The 27500-nt window shown below is 35.0% G+C and overlaps 2 protein-coding genes across 4 annotated transcripts in view; one reads left to right on the plus strand and one right to left on the minus strand.

Moving 5' to 3' along the window:
• LOC144962638 (ethyl acetate hydrolase-like) overlaps positions 1-12302 on the plus strand; it is a 13623-nt gene extending 1321 nt beyond the window's left edge. For all 3 annotated transcript variants that reach the window (XM_078895740.1, XM_078895742.1, XM_078895741.1), the window contains exons 2-10: positions 1172-1258; positions 1692-1875; positions 3689-3821; positions 5695-5816; positions 7493-7590; positions 8089-8192; positions 8809-8948; positions 10431-10517; positions 11235-12302. In XM_078895740.1, the coding sequence (XP_078751866.1) occupies positions 1223-1258; positions 1692-1875; positions 3689-3821; positions 5695-5816; positions 7493-7590; positions 8089-8192; positions 8809-8948; positions 10431-10517; positions 11235-11308 (978 nt within the window). In that variant the 5' untranslated portion in view covers positions 1172-1222 and the 3' untranslated portion in view covers positions 11309-12302. The remainder of the gene's footprint in view (positions 1-1171; positions 1259-1691; positions 1876-3688; positions 3822-5694; positions 5817-7492; positions 7591-8088; positions 8193-8808; positions 8949-10430; positions 10518-11234) is intronic.
• Positions 12303-24035: 11733 nt separating this feature from the next.
• The window catches only part of LOC144965081 (uncharacterized), a 13012-nt gene continuing 9547 nt past the window's right edge, over positions 24036-27500 (minus strand). Inside the window, exons 4-5 of the mRNA XM_078899999.1 lie at positions 26334-26466; positions 24036-24705 (exon numbers count right to left, since the gene is read on the minus strand). Coding sequence (XP_078756125.1) covers positions 24670-24705; positions 26334-26466 — 169 coding nt within the window. The 3' untranslated portion in view covers positions 24036-24669. The remainder of the gene's footprint in view (positions 24706-26333; positions 26467-27500) is intronic.

Below are 27500 nucleotides of genomic sequence, written 5' to 3' on the forward strand. Positions count from 1 at the left end.
AGAATGTGAGTCAAGAGTCTTTTCCAAGGACTCAACTATGCACTGAGTGAGGCTTGATCCCAGGACCTTCCGATCCGAAAGCGAGTGTCATACCACTAGACCACATTATTACTAAAATACTAATGATACTCAGTGACACACTCCATAGTTTCCAGTCAGTTCATCAGAACATTGAATTTTATTTAATTGCTTATTTTAATAATCAAATCACCGATTTTTAGGGTTTTAAATTTTGAATTTGTTTTTGAGCAGGAAATCTGTTTCACGTTTAAGTATCCAATCCAATATTTATTAATTATTGGTAAATGTTTCAAAAGAAAAACCAGTTAGCCTTCAAATTGTACAGAATAATGCAGCTAGGCTTGTTTTAAAACAATCTTAATTCTCAACAACCTGCCTCGTTTGAGAGCTTCATTGGTTCCCTGTTGAGAAGCAAATAATTTATAAAATTGAGTGTCTTTTAAAGGTAAAAACTCCAACAGGAACCTTGAAATCTAGTGATGACAATCTCAAATTTAATTTGTGAGGCCAAAGACACTTTGAAAGGTTGGCTCTCAGTCGTTTCAATTTGCCGCCCCTCAATGTTGAAATTCCTTACCAGCATCCTGTAGGTCATCCTCATCCCTTCAAATTTTTAAAACACAAATAAAAACGTGAAAACCCACTTGTTCCAATTGTAATAAATTAATGATTTGTTTGGTTTTGTATATTTCACATGATGTCAATGTCAATGTAAAGTGCTTGGTGCTTTTGTAGACAGGGTAAAACGCTTTAATAAGTGCTGTTTTTAATATTTTATGATATCGTCATTTATTTTAGTATTTTTTAATTTGCGCTTTAATAAGAGTCAATTTTTATATTAATTATATCGTCGTTTATTTTAGTAGTTATTTATTTATGAATTCTTATTTTATCTTATCTTCTAAAAGGCTAGCTTGGATAATATATCCTTTCATTGCTTTATACTTGACATATTGAAACAATCTTATATCAGTTTTGTTTTTAATTATGACAAATATTCATCATATTCATATCTTTATGAGTTCAATTCTTTGTCGATCTATTTCTTGAATTGGTCAACAGAACTAGCGTTTAAAAAAAAAAAAATTGTTTTGTTTTTGTTTCAATTGTAATTAATCAAATTATTTATTAATTTTTTCTGCTCAATCAGAGAAAAAAAATAGCTTGTCACTGATTGCCTTATCCCGTCACATTCTACTAAATGGAGGTGATTGATCAGCTGAATAGCAAATACAAGGTAAAAAATATTGGTTAAATCTTTCCTTAATAACATTCTCTTTTAATACTGATATCAAATAATTACATAAACATAGGGTAGTTCTATATATATATATATTGCATCCATTTCCATTCCTTTCTGGAAATAATCTCCTCGTCTTTCTTCTTCTAAGACACTCGTTACATGCAGATTAAGCTCTAAAATCTTTTGATCATTAAACAATCTTCTTCCTCTCAATGGCTCTAAAACAACCTGAAAGTGTTGCAACAGATATGAATTTCTAAAACCAAATAAACAAGGTATGCTGAACACTTGGGGGGGGGGGGGGGAAGTGCAACTGAAGCAAGATTGGAAAAGATAATTAGTACTGTATTATTTAATATGTATATATAGTTGTTTCCTTACTATCATGTCCACAAATGAAACACATTTAAATACTCTCGTCAAACAGCTATCTTCAGAGGCAGAACAATTTCTCAAGTCTCACATTAATGGAGTCGGAGCCAAGAAAGAAGAACAGCGAAACGGAGATAAAAAAGATGACAAAGAATCAGACAAAACGTTTAGTGAGAAAATAGCAGAGGATTTTGACGGCAGCATCAGTCAATTCTCCGTTCCATCTGCTGGTGTTCCTAGTAAGTTTTGGCCAGTATTGCAGTTCGAAGCTCGAAGAAAAAAACCCCAACAATAGTCAAAATGATAACAGTAGTCAAATGGAAGGGAAGTTTCTATTTAATTAATGAAGATAGATAATGTGGATGTTTCGGGTTTCCCCTTTATCAACAAAACATGAATGAAATACTAAAGACGAATGAGAGGATGTATTTGCTCATCCCTCATCTGTCCTTAGTGTTTCAATTATCAGGTTTTGTTGACAAAGGAGAAAACGGAAACGTCCACATTATCTGTATTCATCAATTAAATTGAAGCTTCCATTCTATTTCTTTCAGTCCTTCAGAGTCAATCGGCCCATGGCATCAGAGTGAATCCCGGTTTCTGTAGCGTGAAACTGACAATAGCAATTGCTTGCTACCCTTTGGATAGGACACTAGTCTTCCACCAATCAGTGCTGGGTGGACATGGGGTCAGAGAAAAAATCTCGACTGCACCCGGGATCGATCTTGGTCCCTTTGCTTGTGAAGCGAGTGCTCTACTAACCGAGCCATTGGGACCCCCTTCCATTCCATTTGACTATCGGTAAATTCTGTAGCCTTGGCGAATCATTTTTTAATTTGTTTTTATCATTCATAGTCGGTAAAGAGCAAACCTGATGTCTATTTTATGATGTGCACAAAACTCTATTCAATAAAAAGAAAGAATTTCTGAGTAGGTGATGCTTCTCTTGGACAATTCAGTATTGATGGGAACATAACTTACCTCTCTCTTTTGTTCCCTTATATTTGTTAACAGCCTTCATACTTATCCTTCGTTAAAAAGAAAAATTTCTCAAGAGCTAAGCTTATTCCGGTTTCTATAGTGTGAAATGGACAATAACAATTGCTTACTACCTTTTGGAAAGGATGATAGTCTATTGCAAAGTACTTTTTGCCAGATCAAACATACTCAGCTACCCAGTCACTGCTGGGTGGACATGGGGGGTTGGAAAAAAATCTCGACTTCTCTTGGGAGTAATTTCGGTCCCTTTGTGTGTGAAGCGAGTGCTCTACCAACTGAGCTATCGGAACCCTCTAGATGAATTAAGGAAAAGCGGACTTGCCTCAATGAAAATGGTTTTAAAGACAATTCTATATCAACCCAAGCTATCAACTAGGTGGTTTTCTTATCCAAGTGATAAAACCAATGTTTGTTTGCTCTTCCATTCAACCAGATGGTATTCTTATCCAAGTTATAAAATCAATGTTTGTTTACTCTTCCATTCAACTAGATGGTTTTCCTATCCAGGTGATAAAACCAATGCTTCGTGGTATTCCTATCCAAGTGATAAAACCAATGTTTGTTTGCTCTTCCATTCAACTAGGCAGTATTCCTATCCAAGTGATAAAATCAATGCTTTTTGCGCTTCCATTCAACTAGGCAGTATTCCTATCCAAGTGATAAATCAATGCTTTTTGCTCTTCCATTCAACTAATGCAGAATTCCTATCCAAGTGATAAAACCAATGTTTGTTTGCTCTTCCATTCAACTAGACGGCATTCCTATCCAAGTGATAAAATCAATGGTTTTTGCTCTTCCATTCAACTAGGTGGTATTCATATCCAAGTGATAAAACCAATGTTTGTTTGCTCTTCCATTAAACCAGATGGTATTCCTATCCAAGTGATAAAACCAATGTTTGGTTGCTCTTTCCATTCAACCAGATGGTATTGCTATCCAAGTGATAAAACCAATGCTTGATGGTATTGCTATCCAAGTGATAAAACCAATGCTTGATGGTATTCCTATCCAAGTGATAAAACCAATGTTTGTTTACTCTTTCCATTCAACCAGATGGTATTCCTATTCAAGTGATAAAACCAAAAGACAGAGCACGTCGACCTGGAATCATTGTCTACTTTCATTCTGGGACAGAAGCATTCGGTTCATGCAGTGAATCACAACCCATGTGTATGCTCCTTGCCAGGTATTGGAATGGGGAATGAAATTCATTAGAAAGAACTGGAATCAAAACTCCTTGCGTTGACTAAAGTAGTCCTTTGGAGCCATTCGGCCCATTAAGCCAGAGTTTATCCCAGTTTCTATAGTGTGAAATGGACAATAGCAATTGCCTGCTATCCTTTGGATAGGATGCTAGTCTATCGCAAAGTACTTTCCACCCAATCTAATTGACTCAGCTACCCATTCACTGCTTGGTGGACAGGGGGGTCATAAAAAAATCTTGACTGCACCCAGGATCTAGCTCAGTCCCTTTGTGTGTGAAGTGAGTGCTTTTCAAACTGAGCTATCGGGACCCTGGGTGTTTAACTAGTTATAATTTACTTTTTTTTCCTTATTTTTACAAAAATCTGGCAACGGTTCTCTGTCTATCTCGTTAGGGAGATTTTTGCTAGGAAATTTGGTGCCAAATTTGTCATTTCATTTTATTTGTTTTCTAGCATGTTTTTTGGTAGCTAAATAGACTTATTTACTTCTGGGTGGGGTTCCTGATATCCCATAATGCAGGGAGGTACTTCCTGTGTCTTCTATCCCCCTGTATCTGTTTTCCAATTGCTTTCTGTCTTTGTCTTGGAATGATATTACTTGGTTTTGTCCTGATCCTAGCTGGAGTCCTTGGCTGGGAGGGAAACAGTTGAATGTATAGTAATAATTTTGGGAGATGATATTTTTAAAAACTTAAAGTATAATTTACAATTCAATTTATGTCATAGATGGAAATCTCAAAAAGGAGAAAAATCGACTTAACGAGTTTTGGAAAACCAGCATTCATATGTTTTGTGTTTTGTTGTGACGAGGTCGTGACTGTATGCGAATGCGCAACGAATTTGTGCGCTTGCTGCTTGGATAAGGACATCATAATTATTGTAGTGTGAGATAAAACCATTAGACTGAGTGGGGTTCCCGACCTCCCATAGTGGGCAGGGAGGCACTTAATGTGTCTTCTATCTCCTTTTATCTGTTTTCCAATTTGCTTTCTGTCTTTGTCTTGGAATGAGTTTACTAAGTTTTGCTTTGGCCCTGGCTGTAGTGCTTGGCTGGAAGGGAAACAGTCAGATGCATAGTTATTATTTTTTTAAACAAATGATTTGTAAACAGTTGAGCATGTTCCTCTTAGTGGGGACTAGTGCTGGTTCCTGGGTGAGACTTTTAGGTTTTAGGTGATCTCAAATTAAGTGCACTGATAGTGTGCTCTTGGAATCTACATCTGTTTTCTATTTGAACCATTCCCCTTTGTTGTACTCTTTCCTCAAATCCTTTTAATTGTACATCTTGAATGTTTTTACTATATCATTTTCTTCCTTTTTACTGGAGCTGGTATGACCTAAATGTGTTGGAAGCGCCGTAAAACCCTTAAAAACAAAACAAGACTCATCACTTGCTTTTCTAAATCAATTCCGAACAGCAAGGAAAATAAATGTCGTGGGCTGATCTTCCGCTTGAGGTTGAGGTGACAATTCCGTCTTTGATGATTATAATAATGATGTAGATAAAACAAAAAAACACAAACTTGAGCATTTTTGAAGCGCAATATTCACTAAGCATGTTCGAAGCACTTAACAAGGAGTCCCTAGCCAACAGCAACACTTGCCATGTACAATGAGACCTGATGCCTGTTAATGGCAGCTACTCACTTTACACCTGAGTATGGTGGGAGAATGTTAATAAAGAGGCTTTTTCAAGGACTCTTCTATGCACCGCTCAGAGTGGGAATCAAACCCTAGACCTTCTGGTATTTTTGCTACAGGTTCCAACAGCAGATTAATTTTTGAGTATATTCAAGTAACTGCACTGTTTTCACATTTGATGACATTTTGTCCAAAACATAACTATCTTCTCAGTGAACTCAAATGTGTGGTAGTTCTTGCTGAATATCGTCATGATGCAGAGCATAAGTTTCCAGCCATGTTTGATGACGGCAAAGTGGTTGTCAGATGGACCATTATGAACAAGTCTCTTCTAGGTAAGTCGCATTGTTTATTCAGGTCATGAAATTTGACAAAATATTCCTGTCACTTGATGCTCGGAAATAAACTTTGAGCTTTTAAAGTTTTATGAGATTGTTTAAATATGTAATACAGTCTACTCCGGATAATCTCAACTCAGTTAATCGCAACTTTAGGTTAATCGCAACATTTCCCAAGTAATGGAATTAATTCTATATAAAAGTCTCTGGTTAATTGCAACAAACTTCGGTTAATCGCAACCAATTTTTGCCCTCAGAAAGTGGAAAATTCAAGAAATCAACCAGACAAAATATGATTAAATTTTGTCATGGATGAAATTGTGTCAGGTTGAAGAATCGAGAGTGAGCGGGATTTAATGCTACAGTAATGTGTCACCACTCTATTACAGACAAAAGAGGGCGAGACTTTGCAGTATGGGTTTGTGATGTCATCTGTGACTATTAAATAGGAGTTGAGGGGGATGGGTATAGTCTTGAGAACAAGAAGACAATGACAATTGCAAAGAGAGACTGAGCGATATCCTTTGTTTTGGGATTGACAACTGTGCCTTGTGACCAATGGGTATGGTGAGAGCTTATTGTCTTTCATCGTGGCTAATCTCTTTGACTCTTACAAATGTTGAAAATAAAAGAGTGAAAATTAATCCAATCTGAATAAGATGTTGACTTGTATCAAAGCTGCTTTTGCTTGACAAAAATCTATACAGGGCTGCCATATAGTTTTTAGTTTAATCAAATTGCTCAGTCTGTGGTGGACTAAGAACAATTTTTAAAACAACTAGTTGGAGTTCACCATATTTGTGTAAAATGTTGCAATAGTGGACAGGAAACTCAACTTCGGTTAATTGCAACTTCGGTTAATGGCAACATTTTCTCTGATCCCAAGGTGTTGCGATTATCCTGGGTGGACTGTAATATACTGTTATTTCATTACTGTGATTTGGCAATGGCAGTGTTTGCAATCTCCATACCTGACAACTATTCCGCCATTGTCTCTTAAATTCCGATTTTCAAAAATGATAATGGTAAGAAGAAAAAAAAATGGGGGAGGGGGCTAAAAAGATTTCACATTTCAACAATTTGACTTATTAACTTAAATGCTTTCATTATGAGAATAAATAGAAGTTTCTAAATTGTAAAAGTTAAAACCTCGCCATTCTGATTATTCTGACCTTTGAATCTAATCATTTTTTTTCCAACTGGTTCATTCTGACATAATAATGTCAGATTGACAATGGGTCGTCGGTTTGACAGAAATATTCGGTGTTACCATTTAAGAATTAACTTTAAAAATTCTCAACTACCAGACACCATATGAAAGATATTTAATTATCAATGGAATGGGTGATACGACTGGAAATTAAAAAAAAAACAAATAATAATAGTTACTTAATTTTAAGCTTTGCTTTCATCCACATGACAACTGGATAAGGATCAGACTCAATGTCAGCTCTTCAAGTTAGGTTTTTGCAATGTCTGATGGAGATTTAAAGATCAACGGATGTTGCGAAATTGTCCTTGATAGAGAGGGATGGAAGACTGTGGTATCCAATCTCTGGAATGAAAAAGAACCCAAAGATGATGATAAATTGCTTGATTATCGCATTAGTGATGGAAAAATTGTGGGTCAATATTCATCTTTTTTTTTTTTTCCATTTTATTTCCTCTTCAAGGTGGTGAAAATGATAGTAAGATCGGCGTTTTTGGTTCCTGTCTTGGGGGTGGAATCGCTGCCAATGTTGCTTTTGAAACCCCTGGCATCGACTTCCAGGTGAGTAATTTTGAAATGTAAATGACTTCACCATAATAGCTCGGGGGGGGGGGGGGGGGGGGGGGGGGGGGTCTTTTAAATAATGAACACTTATCTGGGCATGCCTATTGATATTGATCAAATCTAAGTCTACACACTTTTTTATTTTTTTTTTGGGGGGGGGGGGGGGGGTAAGATTAAATTTTAACAACCTCACCATTGATATTTCAAAGTGATACTAAGCTGTGAGAAGCTGTGGACTGTAACAAGTAATAAACAAAAATGACTATAACCTCTTCAACGTTTCGAGTTTGGTATTTTCTTCTTTTTTGAAGCTGTTATAGTCATTTTTGTTTATTACTTTTTAATGATATTTCAGTAATACGTAATGAAACTTGGAGATAATTTTCAAAAGGCAAACAAATACAAAAAAAACCAAACCCTTTTGGATTTGTTTTTTATTACTTTTTACCATTTCATTATTTCTTTTCTAAACATTTCCAAATTTCTTTTCCACAGATCCTAGTTTATCCAATTGTAGATTGGTCTTGTGAGCGTGCCAGTTGGGAGGAGTTTAACTTTGAGGCCATTCCTAGTTTTAATATTAGTGCTGTTGTCAAAAAGTGGGTATTCTACTTATTTTAAGTGAAGATGATATAAGTCTAAGTGCAGTTTCAAGGCTTTTTTTTTCCATTAAAAAAAAAAAAAATTTCCACAATAAAAGAAAATGAATTTAACTCAAATGTAATTTTAGGTAATTTTCGCATGAACAAACTAACATGTTAAAACTGATTAATAAAAAAATAAAGTAATTAAATTCCCTTTATTCATCCCTTGGGGGACATTTGTCTCTGGGGTCTATTCCAAGGGAAGATTGGAATAACCCAGGCGTCAGCCGCAGTGCATGCTGCAAATTGAGCTAGGGCGAGGTTACTCGCTCAAGGCCACACAGCACAGCAGCGGGTGATCGAACTCTGTACTTTTCGGGTACGAAGCAAAGGTCGTACCGCTGATCCATGCTGCCCCTTGAAATAATGAGATATACTGTGCATTTGCCTCATCTGTGTGGACACCCTCCTGCATATCTGCTCTATAAAATTATTCCTCCACCCCCTTCCCGTGCTAGACTATATATTTGTTTTATTTTATATTTTTGCCTTTTTATTTTGTTTATTAGAATTGTGTTGCATTGCCCCAAACTAATAAATGGTATTATTCCATTGTTTGATTTACACGCAGATCCATTGAAACTTTGGTGCGGACAGAAAAGGACAAAACAAATGCCAAAGCATCACCTTTGTTGCGGCCAGATTTTTCCAATCTTCCCCCTACACTTCTTCTTATCGCCGAGATTGACCCACTCAAGGACTCCAATTATGGTAATGGACTAGGGGCTTCTAGACAATCTGATATGTACGAAGCTGTGGATTGTAAAAAAGTCATTACAACAAAAATGAATATAACTGCTTCAAAAAAGAACAAAACACCAAACACGGAACATTTCAGACTCAAAACCCTTCTTCAGACAATAACAAAAACAACCCAATAAAAAGAAATTTATTTCTAAAAAACCAGATGGACGACTGTGAAGGATTCGGTTCAAATATACACACACACACACATATATATATATATATATATATATATATATATATATATATATATATATATATATATATATATATATAGAATCGTGTTTGATACAAATATGGTACGAAAAGTGCTCGACATGTAGTAATGGAGCGAATTATTATTTAAAATATTTACCACAATGTTTGGGGCAGTCTACATCAATGTTTCAGGCTCAATTTGCCATCTTCAGGACTGAGTTGTTTTGTTGACAACAAAACAACTCAGTCCTGAAGATGGCAAATTGAGCCTGAAACATTGATGTAGACTGCCCCAAACATTGTGGTAAATATTTTATATATATATATATATATATATATATATATATATATATATATATATATATATATATATGTTTATATATGTTTATATTCATTTTGGTTAGATACTAGAACACAGCTGCCAACGTCCGTTTTTACCCATGTTTTTCATGTTTTTTGTTTTTTTGTTCTTTTTTTTTTTTAGGGTTTTATATAAATCCTGACAGGATTTTTAAAAACTTGGATTGTTTTGTGTTCTTGATGATTTTTTTTTTTTATCAGCTAAAAAAGATGAATTTCCTCTTTTCACACTTACACGGTTAGAAAATGATACTGTCAATATTAAACACTTATGTCTTGCCATTAAAATCTTGAGCATTTATAAAGCGATATATCCACTTAACATGCTCAAAGCGCTTTACAAGGGGTCCCTGGCCAACAGCACTACTTCGAGGTTGCCGATTTTCCATATATTAACACAATTTGGTATGTTAAAACACATCAGTATATTCTTCAATCGCCTGCTGAATGGAGAAAAAGTAGGTACATAATGTCTTTTTACTGGAGTTCAGTGCTCCGGTAGTTGTCATTCAATATCTTTGCGTAAAAGTTCAGTAAATTTTTGCATCCTGAATTAGCAACCCTGACACTTTAACATGTGGGACGAGGCATGACGCCTGTTAGGAGATATTACAATTTTACTCCAATAGAGACAAAGATGTTGACATGTCAGATTCTCATTATACATCTGAATATGTTGAGAGGATGCGAGTAAAGTACCTTTTTCAAGGACACAACTGTGCACATCTCAGAACAGGACTTGAACCCAGGACCTTCCAATCTGAATATGAATGTCATACCACTGACCAAGTAGCCTCATTTACTACCTCGTAATATTTTTACTCCTACAAATGTGTATCAGTCTTGATCAGACTCATTAAAATTAACCTGGTTTGTTTGCCTATGTTTCAGAATTCAAAAACAAATTAAAAGATGCCAATGTTTACGCGGACAGCAAGTTGTTGAAAGGATCTGTGCATGGATTCCTTTCTTTCCAAGGTCAGTTTTCTGTAACGAGCTGTTTTTAACTTAAATAGGGATAAAGAATGTTGTGTCTGGTGCACCAGACTGTAATAAATCCATATCATCTTTTTGTCATCTTTTTTAACTTTACTTAAACTTTTTATATAGCGCAATATCCACTAAACTTACTCAAAGCGCTTTACAAAGGGTCCCTGACCAACAGCAACATGTAACATATAGAACAAAGAACAAGACATGACGCCTGTTAGGCGATATTATAATCTGTTTTTTGACAGAGTCAGCGCTGTTAACGGCCAGGTACTCATTTTACACCTGAATATGGTGAGAGAATGTGAGTAAAGAGTCTTTTCCAAGGTCTCAACTATGTGCTGAGCGAGGCTCGAACCCAGGACCTTCCGACCGAAAGTGAGTGTCATACCACAAGACCACATAGCCTCTGTTGTTCTTGGTTTACTTCTATGTCTTTGTATTTCCTTTTTATTATTTATTTGCCTTAATTATTTTCAGAAAATCATTGGTCTATGGCAATACCCAATGTAAATTTTCAGAAATGGATAAATAAAGTTCATCTTATTGAATCTTGTTATTATTATTATTATTATTATTATTATTATTATTATTATTATTATTATTATTATTATTATTATTATTATTATTATTATTATTATTATTATTAAGTACATTTAGACCGCATGCATAATGAAATTCCTTTCTTTCCAATCTTTATCTCAGAATCATTTCAGAATATAAATGGACGTGCCCGATACATCATAGCACAGTTTTACAAGAAGCATGGCATTTGTTAAAATAGAACTACATACAGATATAAAAAAAATTATTTTGCTTCCAGATCTTTTATTTACAGCTTTTGACACTGCTCCTGTTCATTTCTTTTTGTTTTAATTTTTTTTTAAATTTTTTTTTTCGGTCATACCAAAGGATAAAGTTAGTCTTCTCAGTCAAAAAATCTAATGTTAGAAATACGCATATGTGTGGCCTGTGGAATCTTCATTATTGAAGTTACAGACTAAAATGGAAGAATAAAGAGGAAGAAGAAGAAGAGGAAGACTTAAAAATGAAATATTAAAAGATAAAACCTTCCTGGAGCCTATAAAAAAAAAATGAATATTGAAAATAGAACCCGGTTAATTATAGATAGCGTTAAAATGTATAGACTGCAGTTTTACCGTGTAATGCAATGATGGTAGACCGAAACTTAAAAGTCAGCTGAGTGAGTATTCTATTTGTTATATATAATGAATCAAATATTCTATAATTCTAAATAACTAACCACACCGATCAAATAATGTTGAATTTATTCTCTCTCTCTCTCTTCTGATATTTCATATTCTCTTTTATATTTTAAGACAACATTTTTGTTATTCACTGCCAATGAATAATGTCAATTGATTTTTAAACAAAAATAATACTGACAGGAGGAATATATGATAGAATAAGGGACATTTTATATGATTTTATAGATTATTATTCGCTTTAAATTAATTTATTTTTATTGGACTATTTATAGTTAATCTGTGATGGATTGAAATTCCTTGATATACAGTGTCAGATGTCTGAGAGGGACATTGGCTGCGCATTATGCAATTCCTAGGATAGATGGTCAAAGAATAAAAAGTATCTTATATTTTTAAGGAAACAGTATTCTGGAGGTGGGTGCTAGTTAGATTATTATTATTATTATTATTGATTTTGTATTGACTGTGTCTGCTTAAATTATCGAATACATGCCTGGTGTTTATAAGATTTTGCCTTTAAAAAACAAACAAAAACAAAATAAAAGCCACAAATAAAATGCCTTTATCTTTAAGGTGATGCTCCATGTGTGCTCATAATTATTATTATCTTTTTTTCTGCTTTGAATTGTCTGTTCTATTTTTGATTGGGCATCTCATATTTATTTCCCGTTCTTTGAGGGATAGGCATAAAAAACTAAGTAGAATTGGTTTTAGTTTATGTTTTCCCTAGTCAAATTGTTGGTGATCCTTTTCATATGTATTATGTTTTGTTCTTTTCTTGCTTTCATCTTTAGGATCCAAACCTTTTATCCTCTTTGTTTATTACTTTTCTCTTCATATGAGATGGTCACTCGACAATTCTGCTTGAAAAGCTTAACTTTCGAATTTGTATAATTCTATGTGGCGTAAATATAAGAAATGAAGTGTCTGATAAATTGCTAGATAAATTAATGTAAATAAGAGGAAAAATAGGGGGGGGGGGGGGGGGGGGGAAAGACCTTTTTCAGACGGAATTTAGCTTCAAACTTTCTGCTCTCTCAAATATTTAAAAAAAACAAAAAACAAAAACCCCAAAAGGTCTGTGGCACAATTTTCAAAAATTAGAAACGCTTTTCTTCTTCTTCATTTGTGCGGCTATGTTGTCTTGAGGTATGACACTTGCTTTCGGATCGGAAGGTCCTGTGTTCGAGCCTTGCTTGGCGCATAATTGAGTCCTTGGACAAAAGGGTTTTTACTCACATTCTCTTACCGTACTCAGATGTAAAATGAGTACCTGGCCATTAACAGCGTTGTCTCTGTCAGAAAAAAATTGTACTATCGCCTAACAGACGTCATGTGCCATCCTAAATCTTAAGTGTTTCTGTTGGCCAGGGACCTCTTGTAAAGCGCTTTGAGCATGTTTAGTCGGTATTGCGCTATATAAAACTTTTTTTTCTTCTTTGAGATGAGTTTTACTGTATATATATATATATATATATATATATATATATATATATATTATATATCTATATCTCTGTCCTGCCTGTCACTGGAATAAAGTAAAATTAGATAATTACGTCTGATGAAACATGCCAGATAAGAGAGGGGAAAATTTTGATATTCTTTTGAAGTAGCAAGAAAATAATTTACGATTTTCAAATGATCATCTCAGATGTTTTTTAATAACCTTCATAAGTTTTTTATATTGACGGGGAACTCAATGTAGGATGCCAATGTTCAAGGGAGAATTTTGAGTTCTTTTTATTTTTATCTAGCCACTGTTTTTTTAAAGACTCTCTGCCTTCAAACATTAATCTTGATTAATTTTGTTGTGAATAATTTCCTTTGTAATTAATACTTAAGGTACAATATTTTTGTGTTGATGTGAGCGTAAACAATACACAGCTTAGCTTCAAACCATATTTTCTACATACATATATATATATAAACCATCTATAATATATTTATATTGAATAATAATGTATCATTGCTTGTTGTGGTCCATAAATATTTGTGTAATATTCTCATAGATTCACCTAAAGTCATTATTTCATTTTAATAAACAAGTCATTGCATCTTTGACAAAAAAGGAGAAAAAAACAACAAACCAAAAAGGCCCAAAAAAAACTCCCATTCAGAGTCACCAACTACTTAATGAGTGAAAATGATATTATTGATTTTATTTTGTAATACTTTGATTGAGTTGATGTAGAGGCTTTGTTATATAATTTTTCTGCGGTTATCCCAAAAATGGCTATACATGTAAGTGTGATATTGTGGTTAATGCAGACCTAATTGAAATTTTTTTTTAATTTGTTAGTTTTAGGATAAAAATGGTTGTTGCTATGGTTAACTTAAAAAATCGACAAATATCCCTCTCATGATTAGATTACACGTCAAAATCATTACAATTATGAAATCTGGCATCGGCCTTCATTTTCAACGAGTTTCAATGGTGATGAAGTTCTGAAAATGGAACCAAAAACTTGGTAATTCTACGGATTTGTTGTAATAGTAGGCTTGTCAGGGTTAATGATGACTCTTTCACAATAACATTTTGATTTGTTTGTTTTAGCACGTCATTTGGTTTGTTGAGATTTTATTTCAACACGTATCACTATCACAGTGTGTGGTTTAAATTCCATTTTGGAATACTATTCTTCTGCAGTGAAAGGTAGTTTTGTTGGAAACTGAAAGTAAAAAGTGACAATTAATACAATATTCACACTGTCATCATTTTCTACAAGTTTTTATTTCTTGGTTGTGAAATCAACTTTAAACTGGAACAATTTAAAAAAAATTTTTTTTAGATGAATCTTTTTTTTACGAAGTGCATGTTGTGAATGGATTGTACTTTTATGACGAAGTCCTGAAATTATGGAAAGAAAATTGAATTTTATCCTGAATGACTTGGAATGTTACAGTTTATTCTAAATTATTATTATTTAAAAGTTGGTAGAATGCTATTCTTGGAGGAGAGAATGATTTAGAATTCAAACCATTTTAAAAGTTTTAACACGTAATTATCTTTTCAAATGCTGTTTTTGCTCTTCTAGACTGGAGAATTTTTGACTCTTGTTATCACATATTTCCCCCGATTGTTTTCTGTCTTGACCCCTTGTGCACATAACTTTCTTTATCGTAGGAATAAGACTATTTAATTTAGCTTTCCTAGACCCTAGTCGTAGCCCTTTGCCAAAACAGAAACAGTCAAAATCTTTATCCCTTGCGAGATAATTTTTATATTCTAGTAAACCTGTCTTGTTTAATAGTTCCTGTTCGTTATTTCTGGGTGGGGATCCTGACCTCCCATAGCGGGCAGGGGGGTACATACTGTGTCTTCTATCCCCTTATATCTGTTTTCCAACATGCTTTCTGTCTTTGTCTTGGAATGAGATTACTTGGTTTTGTCCTGGTGCTGGCCGGAGTCCTAGCTGGGAGGGAAACAGTCAAATGCATAGTTATTGTTTTGGGAGATTATATTTTTTTCCTTGTAAATCATCTCTCTGTTATGTATTATTATTTTTATTTTGAATGTATAATGTAAGCATTTGAGTGTGTTCCTCTTTGTTGGATTTTGTGCTTGTGTCTGGATGAGACTTGTAGGTGATTTCAAACTAAGTACATTGGTGGTATGGTCTTGGAATCTACATCTGATCCCTATTTGTTCTCAGTTCCCCTTTGTCTTACTTTTTCTTGGGTGCTTTAATTGTAATTCTAGAACATTTTACTATCCCATTTTCTTCCTTTTTACTGGCGTTGATATAACCTAAATGTGTTGCAAGCGCTGCAAAACCCCAAAAAACAAAAACAAAACATGTTCGTTATTTATATATAAATATTGAATACTTTATTTTTACAGAGAGGATGAAATATCATATACTCATTTTAGCCAGAAACTCTTTCCTTGATATATGGTGATCCTCAACTTGTCCAAAACAAAAAGTCTTTATCCTGATTCTTCAAAATGGGAATAATAGGGAGAAATTTTGAAATGGTTTGCACTCCTTGGTAGGTCAAAGGAAAAAATGGACAATTTTATTAGCAGTCGCTTGTTGATGTGTGCTAAAGATCTGAAAAAGAGTGGATGAAACAATGCCAGTGCCAGAAAAAGCAGAGTTAAAAAAAAGTCCAAAAATATCAGCCTGCTTCGACTGCCATTCAAGACAGGCTTTCTTTTCTAGATGTTTTTTATTTTTGTATATTTTTGTTTCTGCTTCGTTTTGCACTGTTTAGTACACACTTTTTCAGATCTTTACCTTACACTAGTGCCTGGGTGGAGTTCCTGACCTCCCATAGTGTCTTCTATCCCCCTATATATGTTTTCCAACTTGTTCTCTGTCTTTGTCTTGGAATGAGAGTACTTGGTTTTGTCCTGGCCCTGGCTGGATGCCCTTGCTGAGAGGGAAACAGTCAAATGTATAGTTAGTTTTGGGAGATGATTTTTTCCCCCTTGTAAATCATCTCTTTGTTTTACACTGTATTATGTTTTGTTTAGATATTATATATGATTTGTAAACATTTGTGTGTTTTCCTTTTAGTAAGGACCTGTGCTTGTATCTGGATGAACCTTTTAGGTAATCTCAAACTAAGTACTTTGATAGTGTGCTCTTGGAATCTACATCTGTTTCCTATTTGAACCAATTCCCTTTGTCTTACCTTTCATTAGTACTTTAATTGTAGACCTTTGTATTATCCCATTTTCTTTCTTTTTACTGGTGCTGATATGACCTTAATGTGTTGCAAGTGCTGTAAAATTCTTTTAAAAAAAACAAACTTACACCAGTGCCGCTCCCTTATTCGTCATTTTGATGTATGCTTTATATTTGATAGCCACCGTTCTTAAATTGTTACAAATTTCATTTCAAGTGAAAATCACAAATGAATTCAGAGATGTAGAAAATAATACCTGTCCTTGCATATATATTTTTTTTGGTGGATGCCATTGATGTCTTGTATACGATGGTGTTGTGATTTCGATGCATTGGAAGTCAAAAGAGTTGCATCACGGCAGCAAACTCTATTCATTTTACATCATTGTTTGAATGTTTCTAGTGCTCTAATTGAATCTATACTTAAGGTATATATATATATATATATATATATATATATATATATATATATATTATATATATTATATATATATATTTATATATATATATATATATATATATATATATATATATAATTTTTTTGTAGATTAGAATTTTGTGATCAAATCTCGGGCCTTGATTCTGGGTGGGGTTCCTGACCTTCCATAGTAGCAGGGAGGTACTTTCTGTACTTACTTTTTCTTATATCCCCCCGTATCTGTTTTACAATTGCTTTCTGTCTTTGTCTTGGAATGAGATTACTAAGTTTTGTCCTGACCCTGACCGGAGTCCTTGGCTGGGAGGGAAACAGTTGAATGTATAGTTATAGTTTTGGGAGATGATATTTTTTTCCTTATAAATCATCTCTCTGTTATGCACTGTTAATTTTTTTAAATATTTTTAACATATGATTTGTTAACATGTAAGTGTATTCCTCTTAGTGGGATCCTGTGCTGGTATCTGGATAAGACTTTTAGGTGATCTCAAACTAAGTACACTGATAGTGTGCTCTTGGAATCTACATCTGTTCTTTATTTGTACCATTCCCCTTTGTCTTACTTTTTCCTTAAGTCCTTTCAATTGTACATCTAGAATGTTTTTAATATCCAATTTTCTTCCTTTTTACTGGCGCTGATATGACCTAAATGTGTTGCAAGCGCCGTAAAGCCCTTAAAAACAAATAAAACCAATCAGGTCTTGATTGTAGACTGTTCTCCTAATCTAAATGTGAAAATTATAAACATAATGAAAGATAAACAAATTTATCACAATTAACAAAAATAGTATGTGCTCAACTCTTTCTTGAAGATAAAAAGTAGTATTTATCAACATTTTAAATTTCAAATATCGTATTATATTCCCATCTTCCCTTTTTTACTTACAATGATGTACAATCTTTCACCTTGATTACGTCTCTCAAAAGTGTTAAGTGATCACAACTGAAAATGTTTATTTTTTTGTCGTTTGTTGTTGTTTCGTGCATTTTGATGAAAACCACTTGAAAAATGTTATCCTTTACAAAATTTTGTTTCTATTTCTATTTCTTTGGTTCATAATTCTATCTTAAAATTTTGTTTTTGTTATCAACTTGTAAAAGTTTTACTGTAGAAAATGATAAATATACGTGAAACAGTTATCTTGTTTAAAATTATTGAGAAATATTGTTTTGTCTTTAGAATTCAATGACTGTAACAAAAATATCATTAATTTTAATCGACGTCTCATATATATTTGCCTCCAGATAATCTCAATTGCTGATATGACATAAATATGTTGCAAGAACCGTAAAATTCTTAAAAACATACAAAAACAATATTCTTCCACATTGCTTTTTTATCGTTGCCCCTTGTAAAAATCCTTTTGAAAAAATAAACAAAACATTGACTCCACTGTTGATAAGTCAGGTTTTTATCCTAACATCTTGTAGATGTCAGGCTCCATCCAAGCCATTCAAACACCAAGCAAGTTTTTATTTCCACCTTTCAGGAAAGTGAGACTGTCTGGAGACAAAATTACACGAGATGCCTTGATCAAATGTGCCAAGAATTTACTGGAGTAGTAAATGATAAACACAACACTTATAAATTATTATTATTAATTTTTTTTTAAAACAGGCGAACATTAGTCAATATTGTTATCCTCAATTTTTATTATTGTTATTTTTAAAAAAATTATGATCATCTTGAATTTATATTATTATTTTTTATTCATCCCTAAATTCTCATAAAGTATTAGCATGTGAACAAGAGCACTTAAAGATTTACATATTTTTAACCCTGACAGAATATTTTGAGTTTGGGAGTGTCAGTTGTATTTTTAACCATCTGATAATTTACTTTTCTTTCTCCATATAAACCGGTTGAATCAACAAGACTGTATTGCATTATTTGAGCTTTGCATTTGTAGATATCTATAAATTCTTTTTCAATTTTGGCTTATTTTATAAGAGATCCATATTGTAAATTATATTTCATGAACTTAAGTGATTTAAAATTCAATATTCATGACACATCCGTTACAAAGTATTCACCACAAGCTCACCAGTAGGTCATTATGATATACATATTTCTAATCAACTTTATTCATGTCTATTCCTCTTATTATAATTTTAAGCGATTTTTACTCTTTGAATCAGTGGAAATTGGCTCCTCTATGAGTCTTATGAAATCCTATTGTTACAATAAGCATACACATACAGCCCGTTAACACTTACTTTCTCAGAGACCATTTGGAATGAATGAAGAATAAAACCATCCGGTCAAAATATCAGTGCACATAACAGAGATGCCACTTTTCTGGAAATTTCCTGAAAATTGGAAACGCCTGAAATATTTCTGGATCTGATGTATGTGCCCCAGCCCCTCAAAGACAAAAGTGGTAAATACATACAGCCTGACCTATGTCCATATCAGCTCTCCAGTATGCCTGGAATTGTCCTCTGTTGAGGTGAATTGAAGTTTTATTTATTTTCACTACTTTTCATTAACGTGTGTTGACTTTATTTCCCCTCCCTAGTTAATTTAGTGATTGTGGAAAAGTTCAGGAGATTTCACAGAACTGAATTGGCATCTCTGAAATAATTTGCTTATAAATTGGAAATAATATATTTTATGAATTCTCTGGGTTTTTTTTGTTTTTTTTTTTGGGTAATATTATTGTTATTTGATAATTTGTTGAATAAGTTGTCATCAACGTGTACCTACTTATTTGCAGGTCTGATAACTCATAATTTTTTATGGGTTTGCTGTTGTAATGGGAAATACTTTCAAATGAAGGTGAAATATCGTCCATTTCAACAATGTTATAAATCAAGCCCATCATTGCGTTGCGTTCGGCTATCAGACCTGCAAATGTAGTGTGCACGTCGGTCATCACTCATTTCGCACTACCCTACTTGTTTGCTTCACTGAGTTGCTGTTCTTGCTACTTCACGCTAATTGCCTAGAACGACACGCCTTTTTTGATTACTTTGTTTTGAAGGTGCTAATACCTGATTCGCCATGTCACTCAACTTTTTATGCATCAGTAAGTGCCCTTGATCATCGTCATCATTGTTTATTGTTCGCTTTTTTTTGTCGTTTTCTTTTTTGTTGTCATTTCCATGTGTTAATACTGCCATAATATGGGAAAAACATGTATTAAAAAGTTTGACCAGAAAACATGTCCTTCAAATTCTATTGATTAAAATGACCCTCACCTTATAAAAAATTCTCAAAACTGGGACTTCGTGAAGTTCCAAGTTTGAGAGCTTTTTCCAAGATGAGGGTCATTTTAATTTATCGATATTTGAAGGACGACTATTCTGGCCAAAATTTTAAATACAGGTTTATTCAGAGTACGACAAAATAGTATTAAAGGTCAAAGGTCATCAGAAATACTGACAATTTTTCCTGTTTGTTTTGGAATTTTATTGGTTTTAAGAGTTTTGGGGTCAAAGCAAGTATTGGATGTTATATTTGTATGCGTTGATATTTCTTACAGTATTTAATTGTCCAATCTTGTAGTGATGAACTTTGATCGTTTTAAAAAATGTTTTAACACCGCATGTCAAGGTTAAAGCATGTATGTGTGACCTACCAATGAAAACGGTATTATGTTGTGATGAGACTGATGCGAGGTGCATGTATTTGCAGGTCTCTCACGCCAGTGGACCCATAACAATTAATAGACAAGTTGACTTTAAGAGTGTTCGTTAGTCTTTATGCAACTTCCACTGTAGTCCTTCAGAGCCATTATGGCCCATGGAGCCGGAGTTTCCCGGCTTCTGTGGCCTGAAAAGGACAATAACAATTTCTTGCCACCCTTTGGATAGGATGCTAATCTCTTCTCTCTATCGCAAAGTACTTTCCATCAGATCTAACAGACCCAGCTACCCAATCACTGCTGTGTGGACAGGGGGGGGGGGGTTAAAAAAAAAATCTCGACTGCACCCGGGATTGAGCTTGGTCCCTTTGCGGGTGAAGCGAGTGCTCTACCAACTGAGCTATTGGGACCCCCTCTGTAATTCCTTTACAAACTTGTACTCTCTTATATCCACTTTCGGTGGGTTTTCCAAAGATGAGTGAACTGCAAACGTCTCTATTTTATACATGTCCCATTGGCATCTTGCTTGGGGTAACTCTGGATGGTGTTCTTAGCACCCTTTCTCTAAGTAGTTTTAGATGACAGTTTCTGTACTAGGAAATTGATTTTTCCCCCTTTTCCCTCCCCTTCCACCTCTTCCTTTTTATGTTTCTTCTTCTTCTTCTTCTTCTTCTTCTTCTTCTTCTTCTTCTTCTTCTTCTTCTTCTTCTTCTTCTTCTTCTTCTTCTTCTTCTTCTTCTTCTTCTTCTCTTCTTCTTCTCCTTCTTCTCTCTTCTTCTTCTTCTTCTTCTTCTTCTTCTTCTTCTTCTTCTTCTTCTTCTTCTTCTTCTTCTTCTTCTTCTTCTTCCTTCTTTCTTCTTCTCCTCTTTTTTCTTCTTTCTTCTTCTTCTTCTTCTTCTTCTTCTTCTTCTTCTTCTTCTTCTTCTTCTTCTTCTTCTTCTTCTTCTTCTCTTCTTTCTTCTTCTTCTTCTTCTTCTTCTTCTTCTTCTTCTTCTTCTTCTTCTTCTTCTTCTTCTTCTTCTTCTTCTTCTTCTTCTTCTTCTTCTTCTTCTTCTTCTTCTTCTTCTTCTTCTTCTTCTTCTTCTTCTTCTTCTTCTTCTTCTTCTTCTTCTTCTTCTACTTCTTCTTCTCGGCTTCCTCTCCCCTCCTTCTTCTTACATGTTATTATTTGTTTCCCATTATATTTACTATCAAGTATTATTATTATTATTATTATTATTTTATTATTTATTATTATTTATTATTATTATTATTATTATTATTATTATTATTATTATTATTATTATTATTATTATTATTATTATTATTATTATTTTTATTTTTATTACAAGTTTGTTAATTTTTGGAATGTTTAAAAAAATGATTGTCGTTGTTATTGTTTTTGATATTGACTTTTTATGTTGCCAGTTTGATTTTTGTGTCATTTGTAAAAACAGGTGCTAATGTTTTACCAATCACTCAATTGACCGGATGGATAAATCTGCGTTTTAAAACCTTACTCAAGACAATGTAGATATCATATCCTTTTTTTTTATTTCTGCTTCTTAGAAAAATTCAGTGTCTGAAACATAAATAAAACGTTTCGCTACTTCACTCTTGTTTCCTTGTGATTGTATTTGATTTAACTCCAGTCTCCGCGTACAGAATCTAAGAAGGCGTTGGGTGGGATTCCTGTTGCGTTTCTATCTTTCTGGGTGGGGTTCCTGGTGCACTTCTATCTTGTTGGGTGGAGTTCCTGGTGCATTTCTATCTTGTTGGGTGGGGTTCCTGTTGCGTTTCTATCTTGCTGGGTGGAGTCGTGGTGCCTTTTCTATCTTGCTGGGTGGGGTTCCTGGTGAATTTCTGTCTTGCTGGGTGGGGCTCCCGGTGCGTTTCTATGGGTTTTAGTGTCAGGCGATAAGGCTAAGGCGACACTGCGAGCGTACAACAAATATACTTATACTTATAGTTACTTATAGTAGGTTTCCGATACAGATCCCTTTAAGGCTCCTCTTCACCGGACTCAATCCTCTTTGGCTGAATTTCTGCCCCACTTCCAGTTAATTTAATTTTGGCTTTGAAGTTGTCATATAACATTTCTTGGTCTGACCAGAACTTATCAAGACGGATTTTAAACGTATTTACCGAATTCGCCGTTACAACAGATGTTGGTAAACTGTTCCATATGTTGGCGACTCATAGGGCAAATGATTTTTTTCTTAGTGATGTTTTAGAATGCTGATGGTAAATGTTCAGTGGGTGACCTCTATTTCCTGTTCTTGGAACAACATCACTTGACATATTAATCAATCCACCCGTTTCTTCTGTCATATATTCCCATCAGTATTTTGTAAGTTTCTATCATTTCCCTCCTGACTCTCCTGTAGTGTTGGTAGTTTCAATTTCTTCAATCTCTCCGCATAAGTTAAGTTCTTCATCTCAGGTAGTTGTTCTGTTGATCTTCGCTGCACTCCTTCGGTTTGCTCTATCAATGTTGTACTAAATGGTGACCAAGTGGGGCTCGCAAAGCATATTTATTTTTCCAAGTATTGAAATGATCTTCTTAATACTGCAAACATTTAGTTGGCCTTCTTTACCTTCTCTCCAATATGTTCCTCAAATTTCAACTCATCCTCTACATAAACCCCAATGCCCCAAATATAAAGAGGTGACTGTTATATCAGTAACGAAGCAGAGCGGAGGGAGAGAATTGACTATTTTTCTTGGCTCGCATCGCTCAATTCTCACATTGTCTCCAGTCTCCACAGCGGACTCAAACAAATGATTACGCAGTAAGCATGGATCGTTCGCTTTCCATCGCTCTCAGTGAAGTCCCATAGGTAAATCGCTTCGCTTCGCTCGCAGTGTTGCCTTAGCCTTAGTTAACGATAGCTACGCTTTGATGGACTGCTTATCGTCTGTTATATTATTTTAGTTATATTTATCGCTTGATAAATCGCTTGACGTCACATGTTTTCGTAAACTTGATATCATTACACGTTGATATGGAGTGCGGTGGAATAAATAAGTCCATTCCTTAAAGAATGCTTTTATTTGCCTCGTCTGACACAAGTTACACCAGGGTGGGGTTCCTGGCCTCCCATAGAGGACAGGGAGGTACTTACTGCGTCGTCTATCACCCCTATATCTGTTATCCAACATGCTTTCTGTCTTTGTCATGGAATGAGATAACTTGGTTTAGTCCTGGCCCTGACCGGATACCCTGGCTGAGAGGGAAACAGTCGAGTGTATAGTTAGTTTTGGGAGATATTTTATCCTTGTAAATCATCCGTCTGTTATGTACTGTATTATTTTTTTCTTTTACATAATATAATGATTTGCAAACATTCGAGAGTGTTCCTCTGGTGAGGACCTATGCTTGTGCCTGGATGAGACTTTTAGGTGATCTCAAACTTAGTACAATGATAGTGTTATCTTGGAATCTACACCAGGACCTGTTCCCTTTTAGAACATTTCCCCTTTGTCTAACTTATTCTTGTGTGCTTTCAATTGTAATTCTATACTTTTTTTGGGGACTATTTTCTTCCTTTTTACTGGCGCTGATATGACCTAAATATATCGCAAACGCCGTAAAGCCCTTAAAAAAAACCAAACAACAACACCAGGTTTATACACATAATTTATTTTCGCTTATATAAGATAATATCTGATGTTAAACGGCGCTCGCAGCACCTTTAGACCCATTCAGCATAACTAAAATGAAACGACAGGTAGTTTTAAAATATTGATCCATCTAGATTTTTTCTTTTAATCTTGCAGCATTTTGTGCTCCCCAATAGGGTTCAAAAGTCGTGACGTCACTTCCTTCGTAATGACGCATAGTAACTGGTTCTAAACTATTTGAACAATGGCGGAATCTATTATCTCCATCACCGCCCTTATGAAATACTTCTCCGCTCTGACGAGCATTAAAGTGTATCCAGTGGAGAAAATCTTTATAAATCTGATCATGTTTTGACTTTTATACATTCTGACCACATGACATGTGAAAAGATTCTAGCCAGCATGAAGAATAAAAAAGTACCGATTTTCTTTGTTTAGAACCAAGCTGCTAGTTGCTGGGCGGACGTGACATCAGACTATTTAATCCTATTCTCATTTTAATGTAATGATTTTTAACTGTCAATCTGATACCGACACAGAAAAAAGAATAAAAAAGATAATATAGTTGTTCCAGATTATAAATCAAATGATAAGGGTTCAAAATGTTGCCCATTGTTTTGTTGTTTTAATGACGACATAAATAACTTGCCGTTACTAGTTCCAGGAATAAGAATTTTCATCATAGGATTTCTGGAAAATAATAAAAACAAGTCATAAAAGGAGTTCTGAAATAAAAATATCTCGAGATCTAACTTATAGTGTATAAATACCAATGTTTAAAAGAATCAATAGACTAGAAAAAAAAAAAATAAAAAAACAACAATCCCCAAAATAAAAAAAACACGAAAAAGAAAAGAGCAAAAGAAAAAAAAAAACAACAAAACAAAAAAAAAATACAAGCAAAGGACAAAATAAACAAACATTACAAACAAACCAAAATACAAAAAAATAAAACAACATCCCCTCCTTCCAAAGTAACAACAATATAAAAAAGACAAACAAAAGAAAATCCCAACAACAATGTACTCAAATCCCACTTTACAAGACAACAGCAATTCTTACCATAAAGCCTGTTTGGCGATATTACATTTTTTTTCGGACAGGGACAACGCGGTTTACGGCCAGGTACTCAATTTACACCTGAGTACGGTGATAGAATGTGAGTAAAGATCCAATTCCAAGGACTCAACTACGCGCCGTTCAGAGCGGGACTCGAACCATGGATCTCTCGATCCGAAGGCGAGTGTCATACCAATAGACCATAATAATGTAAATAATATTCCCTTTATTCATCCCATAGGGGAAATTTGCCTTTAGGGTCTATTCCAAGGGAAGTCTGGAATAACCCAGGCGGCAGCCGCAGTGCAGCGCCGCAAATTGAACTAAGGGGAGGTGACTTGCTCAAAGCCACACAGCCCAGCGCCGGGTGATCGAAGTCGGTACGTTTCGGGGACGAAGCAAAGATCGTACCACTGAGCCACGCTGCCTTCAGGTTGCATTACATTGAAAATATTTCTTTTTGGTACTCTATCGTTCCATAAACAACACAAAATCTCTCTCTATATATACCAGGAGAGGTAAACATACACACAATTTAATTTTCATCGAAAGCACGAGGACAAATTTGTGGAGCAGGCATTGCAGAACGATCAAAATCTGAAAAAAAAAGCAGTCCTTCAGAGCCATTAGGCCCACGGAGCCGGAGTTTATCCCCGTTTCTTTAGCGTGAAACGGACAATAGCAATTGCTTGCCACCCTTTGGATAGGACGCTAGTTTATCGCAAAGTTCTTTCCGCCAAAGCTAACAGACTCAGTACCCATTGACTGCTGGGTGGACAGGGGGGTCAGAAAAAATCTCGACTGCATCCGGGATCGATCTTGGTCCCCATGGCGTGTGAAGTGAGTGCTCTACCAACTAAGCTATTAGGACCCTCAATATCTGGAAAGGTGTGTATGAAACAGTGCCGGCCCGACAGATCAGATATGAAAAGACAAACATTTTTTTTTAATCGTCCGCCTCGACTGCCTCCCCAGTTGAGTAAAGTATGTCTGTACCTCTGTCTTTTCGGAGCATTTGTGAAGAGAAAGCCGGAAAGGGAAAGAGAAATATATATATATATATATATATATATATATATATATATATATATATATATATATATATATATATATATATATTTCTCTTTCCCTTTCTGGCTTTCTCTTCACAAATGCTCCGAAAAGACAGAGGCACAGACATACTATACTCAACTGGGGAGGCAGTCGAGGCGGACGATTAAAAAAAATGGAGGGGGGGGGGGGGGGGGGGGGGGGAATACCTTAACGCATATGGCATATGCTTTGGCGTAACAAGACAATCTTTTCCAGTAAAAGGACTTCCTCTTAGACTGCATCACCAAACACATCCCCATACCTTTCTGGAGCTCTTCCTTGTCCCCGAAATTTTCTAATCTGAAATAAATCAGTGTTGAGTACAGGAAGCCATTGGCGTTGCGTGCTTACAGTATAAGGTGGTGTCAGAATCAGAGGAAATTACTTAAAACATGTTATATTTGTAAATACAAACGAATGAAAAAAAATTTAAAAGACTTATTCAAATAAGTAAGAGGCGGTTTTAAAAGACGGATTTGGTGCCAGGCACCAAATCAACCAATATAGCCACACCCCTGCAGGAAGCTAAGGGTTAATCATAAATTGATTTTAACTCTTTACTTTGCCGGATCGACATCTGAGTCTTTGAAGCCGACGTTACCAATTTGCAGGTCTTTTCACCTGGATTGAAGTCAAGCGGCATCGCGCTGTTACTGTTTCACTGGTGATCAAAACTGAACCCATTTAAGGGTTAAAGAGATCCCGACCGGGTGAGTTGTCTCTCTCTCTCTGTTAAAGGAGTTAATTCCCCTTATTCATTATCAGAGGGAAGATTTTCTTTAGGACTTATTACAGAAATAACATAGGTGTTAGCCGCAGTGCAGATTTGCAAGGTGAGCTTGGACGAGGTGACTTGCTCAAGGCAAAACAGCTTGGCGGAGGATCGATCTCGCTACCATCTGGGTACAAAGCAAAGACCATACTGCTATGCCATTCTGCGTTTGTTAAACAGCGCCCTCTCTTAGTCTACCGCCGTACTCTAAAAACCCCCCACATATTTAAAGATTTGGCCAGAAAACTCGACCATCAAATATTTTTTGATTAACATTTTTACGCTCATCTTAACAAAAACTTTGAAACCTGGGACATACGAAGTCCCGGGTTTGAGAGTTTCTGCCAATATGAAGGTCATTTTAATCAATCGATATTTGAAGGGCGAGTTTTCTGGCCAAAATATTAAATAATATGTATTTTTTTCGGAGTGCGGTAGTCTACTCCATGCCATTAATGGTCAAATGTTTATAAGAGTTGTTCCCGATAATACGCAATGTTACCGTAAACATCGTCAAGGCGGGGCCGGGACGGAACCGGAAACGGATCTGAGACACATGGCC

Source organism: Berghia stephanieae, chromosome 1 (genome assembly GCF_034508935.2).
Source record: "Berghia stephanieae isolate SIO BIC M18660-M18661 chromosome 1, UCSD_Bste_1.3, whole genome shotgun sequence".
Lineage (NCBI taxonomy): Eukaryota > Metazoa > Mollusca > Gastropoda > Nudibranchia > Aeolidiidae > Berghia > Berghia stephanieae.